This window comes from Cherax quadricarinatus, chromosome 85 (assembly GCF_038502225.1).
Source record: "Cherax quadricarinatus isolate ZL_2023a chromosome 85, ASM3850222v1, whole genome shotgun sequence".
Taxonomy (NCBI): domain Eukaryota; kingdom Metazoa; phylum Arthropoda; class Malacostraca; order Decapoda; family Parastacidae; genus Cherax; species Cherax quadricarinatus.
The window spans coordinates 6,351,422-6,360,466 of record NC_091376.1 but is presented as its reverse complement, the minus strand read 5'-3'; the positions used below and the strand labels follow the sequence as shown (position 1 = coordinate 6,360,466).

Genomic DNA, 9,045 nt, shown 5'->3' with positions numbered 1-9,045 from the left:
CAGGATTCAGAGATGGATATAACTGCCACCCTAGTTCTTTTAGCTAGAATCCTAATCTCTGCCAATTTTGGAAAAAGTGATCTTGCATTGACATGAATAAAGTGAAGGCCTGTTTTCATAAAACAATGATAATCATCAATATATGGCAATGGGTCATTTGTATTAAAATTAGGTAAATCAATGTCATCATTGTTAAAGGGTAACTGTGCATTTGTTACACACAAAATGAATTCTGGCACTGTTACTAAAATTGTACATACTATCACCTCAATTAAAATCAGTCCTTTCATTTAAAAAATAATAATACAGTGGACCCCCGCATAACGGACGCCTTGCATAGCGGACAATCCGCATAGCGGACGCTTTGATCGCTAAAATTTTGCCCCGCATAGCGCCCAAAAACCCGCTCAGCGGCCTTCGTCCGAGACGCGTCCAATGTGCGGCCTGAGCCAGCCTCATATGTTCCGCCGGTGGCATTGTTTACCAGCCAGCCTCCGCGGTAACATTCAAGCATACAATCGGAATATTTCGTATTATTACAGTGTTTTCGGTGCTGTTTCTGGAAAATAAGTGACCATGGGCCCCAAGAAAGCTTCTAGTTCCAACCCTACAGCAATAAGGGTTAGAATTCCTATAGAAATGAAGAAAGAGATCATTGATAAGTATGAAAGTGGAGTGCGTATCACCGACCTGGTCAGGTTGTACAAGAAACCCAAATCAACCATCTCTTCTATTGTGGGCAAGAAAACGGCAATCAAGGAAGCTGTTCTTGCCAAAGGTTTAACTGTGTTTTCGAAACAAAGATCGCAAGTGATGGAAGATGTTGAGAGACTCTTATTGGTGTGGATAAATGAAAAACAGCTAGCAGGAGATAGCGTCTCTCAAGCGATCATATGTGAAAAGGCTAGGAAGTTGCATGAGGATTTAATTAAAAAAAGGCCTGCAACTAGTGATGATGTGAGTGAATTTAAGGCCAGCAAAGGTTGGTTTGAGAGATTTAAGAAGCGTAGTGGCATACATAGTGTGATATGGCATGGTGAGGCTGCCAGTTCGGACCACAAAGCGGCTGAAAAATATGTGCAGGAATTCAAGGAGTACATAGAAACTGAAGGACTGAAACCTGAACAAGTGTTTAATTGTGATGAAACAGGCCTGTTCTGGAAGAAAATGCCAAGCAGGACCTACATTACTCAGGAGGAAAAGGCACTCCCAGGACATAAGCCTATGAAAGACAGGCTTACTTTGTTGATGTGTGCCAATGCTAGTGGTGATTGCAAAGTTAAGCCTTTATTAGTGTATCACTCTGAAACTCCCAGAGCGTTCAGGCAAAAGAATGTCCTCAAGGATAATTTGTGTGTGCTGTGGAGGGCAAACAGTAAGGCATGGGTCACTAGGGAATTTTTCTATAACTGGTTACACCATGCATTTGCCCCCAATGTGAAAGATTACCTAACTGAAAAGAAATTAGAACTTAAGTGCCTCCTGGTGTTAGACAATGCCCCTGGTCATCCTACAGACGTGGCAGAGCGACTTTATGGGGACATGAGCTTCATTAAGGTGAAGTTTTTGCCTCCTAATACCACTCCTCTCCTGCACCCCATGGACCAGCAGGTCATTTCCAACTTCAAGAAACTGTACACAAAAGCTATGTTTCAAAAGTGCTTTGAAGTGACCACAGACACTCGATTGACTCTAAAAGAGTTTTGGAAGGATCACTTTAATATCCTCAATTATGTAAACCTTATAGGTAAGGCTTGGGAGGGAGTGACTAAGAGAACCTTGAACTCTGCTTGGAAGAAACTGTGGCCAGAATGTGTAGACAAAAGGGATTTTGAAGGGTTTGAGGCTAACCCTGAGAGGAGTATACCAGTTGAGGAATCAATTGTGGCATTGGGGAAGTCCTTGGGGTTGGAGGTTAGTGGGGATGATGTGGAAGAGTTGGTGGAGGAGGACAATGAAGAACTAACCACTGATGAGCTGATAGATCAACTTCAAGAGCAAGAGGCCAGACCTGGGGAAAACTGGTTCAAAGGAGGGGAGAGAGAAATTGAAGGAATTGCCTACTTCAAAGATTAAGGAAATGTGTGCAAAATGGCTTGAAGTGCAAACCTTTTTTGATGAAAATCACCCTCACACAGCTATTGCAAGCCGTGCTGGTGACTGTTACAATGACAATGTTGTGAACCACTTTAGACAAATCATAAAGGAACGAGAGGTACAGGCCACTATGGACAGATATGTTGTGCGAAAGAAGTCCAGTGACTCTGAAGCTGGTCCTAGTGGCATTAAAAGAAGAAGGGAAGTAACCCCAGAAAAGGACTTGCCTCCTCAAGTCTTAATGGAAGGGGATTCCCCTTCTAAACACTAACACTCTCTCTCCCCTCCTCCCATCCCATCAATCATCACCAGATCTTCAATAAAAGTAAGTGTCATGTAATTGTGCATGCCTTTTTCAGTTTGTGTGTACTAAAATTAACATTTTTTTGTGGTAAAAAAATTTTTTTTTCATACTTTTGGGTGTCTTGCATGGATTAATTTTATTTCCATTATTTCTTATGGGGAAAATTCATTCACATAGCGAACATTTCGCATAACAGCCAGCCCTCTTGCACGGATTAAGGTCGCTATGCGGGGGTCCACTGTATTTCCAAATGTTACGAAATCCAACAACTTCGAAATCCGGGGGTCCACTGTAAATGTTTTTTTCCCCACATCTTGTCGGTATCACCATACCATTTTTAAAGGGCTCTTGACTCAAAGAAAAAAAGAGGGGTTGGCATATGCAAATTGTTCAGGAGAGTTCTGCTTATACATTAGGTTAGGTTCCAGGCTATTGGTGTAAAATGAAAATTGCTGTGAAGTGAAACATAGCCTTTTTTAATTTTTAAATGCATATAAAAGCCTGATAATATGTTTACACTCTCAGATATTCAGTGAGCAGTAAAGATAGGCCTAAAAAATGCATATACAGCACACACATTATGTCCCTAAAAATATTTTCATCCTTAGTTTATAGTGAGTGGTGAATATACGTATTGTAGAAAGTCTGGATAAATGAAGAATGGGCATAATTGAAAACCACTGTAATAGTGAAACACTGTAAAGTGAAATGCTGTAAAACAGGGCCCTCCTATGTAAGTTTTTTTTTTTATTTATTTATTTATACTTGTGTAGTTTTTCTTACCTGAAGTCTGCTTAGGGGGAGAATGTTCAGGGGGTCAATGCCCCTGTATTGATAATTTTATTTTCCAACAAGATTACTTAGTTACAATAGCAGGTTAACATCTTGCCAGGAAAGTTAGTTTAATATGTTTATTATGCACCCCATACCCATCCTGTGGGCGGTAGTCAAAAGATTACAGAGGTACATAATTGGTCCAGGGGCTGGACTCCAAAGTTTTGATAGCTGAGCAAGTTACAAAGGTAATGAACTAGATCTGGTCATAATCATGACCAAATTACAAAGGTAATGAGCTCCAGGTAGAGCTGGTCACACTCATGAATAATTGCAAAGGTAATGAATCAAACACATTAATCATGAGAATTTACAAAGGTAATGAGCTCCAGGTAGAGCTGGTCACAATCATGACAAGTTTCAAAGGTAATGAATGATAAACACGTTATCACATGATTACAATCATAGACAAATTACAGAGTAATGAGCAGTTAACAAACATAGTAGGGATTTCATCCAATGCCCCAACAACAGATGTTGCTAGGTGCCTGACTCTCCTCGGCAGACAGCCATTGCAAACAGCAGCATGTTGCCCCGGGATCTGCTGCTTGCACGAGCACCATCGACCCTCCCCAAGAGGTCCAAGAAGCCAGTGACTCCGTTAGCAGCCCGATGGAGAGCTGCCCTAGGGACATGTCAGCGTCCTGGTGGACGCCAAGTTGATTGAAGATCCCAGGCCCTCGTGTGCACGGATGTTGAAGCTTAAGGAACTGAGTACACACTGCCTGTGGCACACCTGACAGCTGCCTCGCGGTCAAACTCCACGACGCTGTCCCTGTAGTAGAAGTTCCTGTGAGCCCGGCACTCCCTGCAGTGCCATCGCTAACATCGTGGGTTAGGGGAGTAGTACCCTCTATAGATGGGGTGGCGCTGGGAGTTGGGTGGGTGAGGCGGGGGAGACGCGCAGGGGTGAGGCGTTATGAGAGGGTCACTGTTTACTACACATGCCCTCCCCCTCCCCCCCAGCAGAGAGGGGGGGAGGTGCTGACTGGTCCTGACTCAACAACACCAAACCCTCTAAAACTGCACAACACTTCAACTATTTACGCTGAAACGATGCACTGGGGTGTCCGTTAGCTGCACTGGTATCTTCTCAAAGCATTCACACTGAGTTCTGTTAAGTAGGGAGCTGGTCAGCCTCTTTGACCAGGAGCTATCCTTGAAAATCCCGCAGCTAGCCCGCTACACAACCTGCCGTGTCGGCCATGATGCTCCCGAGTGTTGCCAGGAAAAGCCCATAGTTGTGTTAGAACTTAATACAGTGGTACCTCGGGATACGAACAGCTCAAAACTCGAACAGTTATGTAAGTGTATTTATGTAAGTGCTTTTGTAAGTGTATTTTTGGGGGTCTGAAATGGATTAATCTAATGTTCATGATATTGAGCAAATGCATGTATAGCTTTCACATATGTATTTATGATGGACTGGGATAGGTTAAGGAGATAAAGTGTTTTTTAACTGTAGTAGTTTTAACCCTTTCAGGGTCCGTGCCGTAGATCTACGCCATGAGCTCAGCTCACTCTGATAAGCTTTGAGTGGTAAATTTGGGCCTAGGTATGAGAGAATACATCTATGTGGTATGTGTGCACCACATAAAGCAAATCCTGCAGCACACAATGCATGAGAGAAAAAAACAGACTGTGATTTTCGATTAAAACAGCGACTTTGCAGTGTTTTTTTGTATGTTTTTTATAGTTGTATTTGTGATTTCTTGGTTTCATTTGATAGAATGGAAGACATATTACAGAAATAGAGATGATTTTTATTGGTTTTAGCACTGGAAATGGCTTGAAACTGAGCTCAAAGTAGCAGAAATGTTAAATTTTTGCTGATGTTCAAGAGTAAACAAATAACCTCACACGTCTAATACACGTCAGCTGGTGGGTCTAATATACATTCACAAATGTGGTGATGATATTTATACAATTATTACAATATTGCATAACAGTAAATCTTCTATTTTTTTATTTAAATAAAAATTCATTATGTGAATAAAAAATAAAAATGGAATTCATTTGTAAAGCCTCAAAACGTAACTAATGAACAGAGGTAATGTTAGTTTAGTGCCAGGAATACCTACATTGTTTATCCTGGACCTTATTTTGAAATTTGAATATTTTGAACTTTGTGTTAAATTGGCCAAATTACCAATTTCCGATCACTTTATTTTATAGTTGAAACAGTTGGCTTGGCAATTTCTTGTGCTCAATCGATAGAATAGAAGTAATACTAGTGAAATAGCTAAGAATTTGGTCAACTGGAATAATTGGCCAAAAATGGGAGTCAAATTCGGCAAAATAGCTGATTTGTAAATATCGCTGACACATCAAAATTCACGAGAGCATAATTTCGTCAATTTTCTATCAAATTTCATACTTCTTGTATTATTACCTTCAGAAAACGATTCTCTACCATTTCATAAGAAAAAATAATTTTTTTTTTTAATTCTTGGACCCTGGTGCGCACTTTGAAATTTGGCCTCTGGACCCTGAAATGGTTAAAAATGCTAACTGAGCCAGTGGTTCTGGAGATTTCTGGCAGAGAGTTCCAGATTTTGGTCCCTTTTATGTACAATGAGTTTTTGAAAAGATGTAGCCTGACACAGGGAATGCCTAGTGTTGTTTCTATGAGTCCTATTACAACTGTCAAAAAGCATTTCAAGTCAGGATTTATATTAGAACTGATTGTTCTATAAATGTAGGTTGTTCAATAGTACGAGTGAATGTTTTGTATAGCGAGTAGGTTTAGGTCTTTGAAGAGTGGGGGGGGTGTTGTTGTTTAGCAGTAGATTGTGAGATCATTCGCACTGCGACTTTTTGTTGTGTTATTGTTGATTTTAGGTGGCTTTTTGTTGTGACACCCCAGGCACGAATAGCATAGGTGAGGTATGGATAGATTAGTGAGTAGTATAGTGTAAGAAGCGCTGTTTGTGGTACATAATAATGTATCTTTGAGAGGATACCAACTGTTTTAGAAACTTTTTTTGTGTGTTGGATGTGGGCGTTGAATTTCAGGTTGCTATCAAGGTGCAGACCTAGGAATTTTCCCTCATTATGTTTAGCAATAAGGGTGTTGTTAAGCATAATATTTAGTTGGACCTCACTTACTCTACTCCCAAACATAATGTAAAAAGTTTTGTCTATATTAAATGTAAGTTTACTGATGGTCAACCACGTTGCTATTTTTGCGAGTTCTTCGTTAACAATAATGTTGAGTGGGTAGGAGACAACAAAAGTCGTGTCATCAGCAAAGAGAATAGGCATAAGTTGTTGAGATATACAACATATGTCAGGCCCATCTTTGGGTATATAGCATCAGTATGGAGCCTACACCTGAAAAAGCATGTTAAAAAACTGGAGAAAGTGCAGAGCTTAGCAAGAAGGGTTTTTCCAGAGCTAAGGGTTATGAGCTACAAGGAGCAGCTAACAGAACTGAATCTAACATCACTGGAGGACAGAAAAATCAGGGAGATGATTATACATACAGAAATGATAACATATAAAATACTAAGGGAGATTGATAGGGTAGACAGGGACAGGCTGTTTGAGAGGCAAGAAACAGATAGCGAGGGACACAGTAGGAAGTTAAAGGCAAGATGAGCTACAGGGATGGCAGGAACTATTTCGTCAGTCTTAGATTGGTTGAAGTTGAATGACTTCAGTGAAGTGGTGGAGGTAGGCTCCATACATAGTTTTAAGAGCAGATAGGATAGGGCCCATGAGGCTACTGTGGAGTGAATCTGGTAATTGGCAAATTAAAGGTTGGTGCCAGGAGCTGATATTCAACCCCTGTAACCACAAATAGGTTAGTACACACATACTGTATAAAATGTGTTTAAAAATGACATACAGAATTTTCTTTTTTAATATTCCTGTAAGTCAGGAAGAGACACAAGATAATGCATGCAGTCTGATCTGTATCACCATAAAAGAAAAATAACTATTTTTTTTTAGATCATACTATGTCTTTATCTGATCTTGCTAACAGGATATTTTGGATGCACATTATTATTATATTTATGAGAAGGCCCTAACCTGCAGGTATTATATAGAGCCTTGGGAATGGGAGGTAGGAAATTTGATCCAAGGAGCTGGAGGGTAGCCCCAGAGTTAGATTAGGGGTAGACCAGGGGTGTTTCCAGATGTTTTAAATAGGAGGAGTTTAACTCGTAAATGGTCCAAACGTATATACTATACGTTTTTTCAACATTTGAAAATATGTAAAAAAAAGTAGATCTTCTTTTTGTTGTTTTACATTTGAAAATGTGTAAAAAAAACTTTGATCTACTTTTTTTTTTGTTATATTTGAAAATATGTAAAAAAAACATAGATCTACTTTTGTAGCACTACACATGTGAATGTAGATCTGCTTGGACCGTTTACGGGTTAAGGGACACGCAAGTTCCCCAGTCTTCTAATAACATGTTCATTTTTCCACTATAATCTACCTTGTCTATAGTTACTATTGCATTTGCTTTGCCTGTATTGCAGTTGTATTTCTGAGGTCTGAGCAAAGTTCAGACCTCTGCAACACAATTGTCTTCCAAGATTTAAGTTAAACCATGAATTAAGTAAAGATCCTAGACTTCACCTTACTAAACAGGCAATGCAAATGCGATAGTAATTATGGACGAGGTAGATTATAGTGGAAAAATGAACATGTTATTAGAAGGCGGGGAAACTTACGTGCCTGTTAAGGTTGGCACTCTGGATGGAAGATGAGACTATGGGGAACTTACATTGAAGTTGCTGTTTTATTATTTTTGTGGCAACGTTTTACTCTCCAGGAGCTCTTGGAGAGTGAAATGTTGCCATAGTAAGATATCGCATTACACTAGTCCTTTTACCTAACATATTGTTGGTAATTTTACCAACATTATTACAATTTGTTGAACACTTCAAGATAATGGACATTTCATGCAGACATTATTTTGATTTTAGGAGTGTAGGGAGCTAATGGAGTTTTTAGGTGTTTTAGCAGTACTTCTTGTCCTAAACCAGATAACCTGAAGAGGAAGAAACATTTTCATCATCATTCATTCCATCAATGTCTTGCCAGAGGCATGCCTACACTTCAGTTAAAAAATTGCAATATCCAAACCTCTCCTTCAGAACGCAGGCTCTGTACTTCCCACCTCCAGTACTCAAGTCCTGCTAACCGATTTCCCTGAATCCCTTCATAAATGTTGCCCTGCTCACACTCCAACAGCACATCAAGTCATAGAAACCATTTGTTTCCACTCCTATCTTAAACTTGTGCATGCCTGCTGGAAGTCCAAGTCCCTCACACACAAAACCTCCTTTACCCCCTCCCTCCAACCTTTCCTAGGCCAACCCCTACCTCATCTTCCTTCCACTAGAGATTTATATGTTCTCCCAGTCATTCTGATTTGTTCCATCCTCTCTAAATGTCCACCTCCTAATTTCCAAACTACAGATTCTCTGCATTATATTCACACTTCATATTGCCCTCAAACACATTTCTACTGCCTCCAGCCTTCCCCTCGTTGCAACATTTACCACCCATTATTTACACCCATATAAGAGCATTGGTATAACTATACTCTTATACATTTTCCTCTTTGCTTCCATGGATAACATTCTTTGTCTCCACAGACTCCTCAATGCACCACTAACCTTTTTCCCTTCATCAATTCTATGATTCACCTCATCTTTCAGTTATAATAATGATAATACATATTTATTTCTATAAGTACATGTACAAGGTATACAGGCCTAGCTGACATCAGTGACATACTACTATATAGAAAGCCCCTTATGTAGAGGATTTCTCACAAATTAGTTCAGTT

General features: G+C 39.9%; 1 protein-coding gene across 8 annotated transcripts in view; it reads right to left on the bottom strand.

The window, feature by feature from the left end:
• Positions 1 to 3,547: 3,547 nt before the first annotated feature.
• The window catches only part of LOC128703277 (calcium-activated chloride channel regulator 1), a 482,928-nt gene continuing 477,430 nt past the window's right edge, over positions 3,548 to 9,045 (bottom strand). For 6 of the 8 annotated variants that reach the window (XM_070103296.1, XM_070103298.1, XM_070103299.1 and 3 more), the window contains one exon: positions 3,551 to 4,010. In XM_070103296.1, coding sequence (XP_069959397.1) covers positions 3,688 to 4,010 — 323 coding nt within the window. In that variant the 3' untranslated portion in view covers positions 3,551 to 3,687. Of the gene's footprint in view, positions 4,011 to 9,045 lie in introns of all 8 variants that reach the window. The other 2 variants (XM_070103302.1, XM_070103301.1) reach the window with 2 other exon arrangements.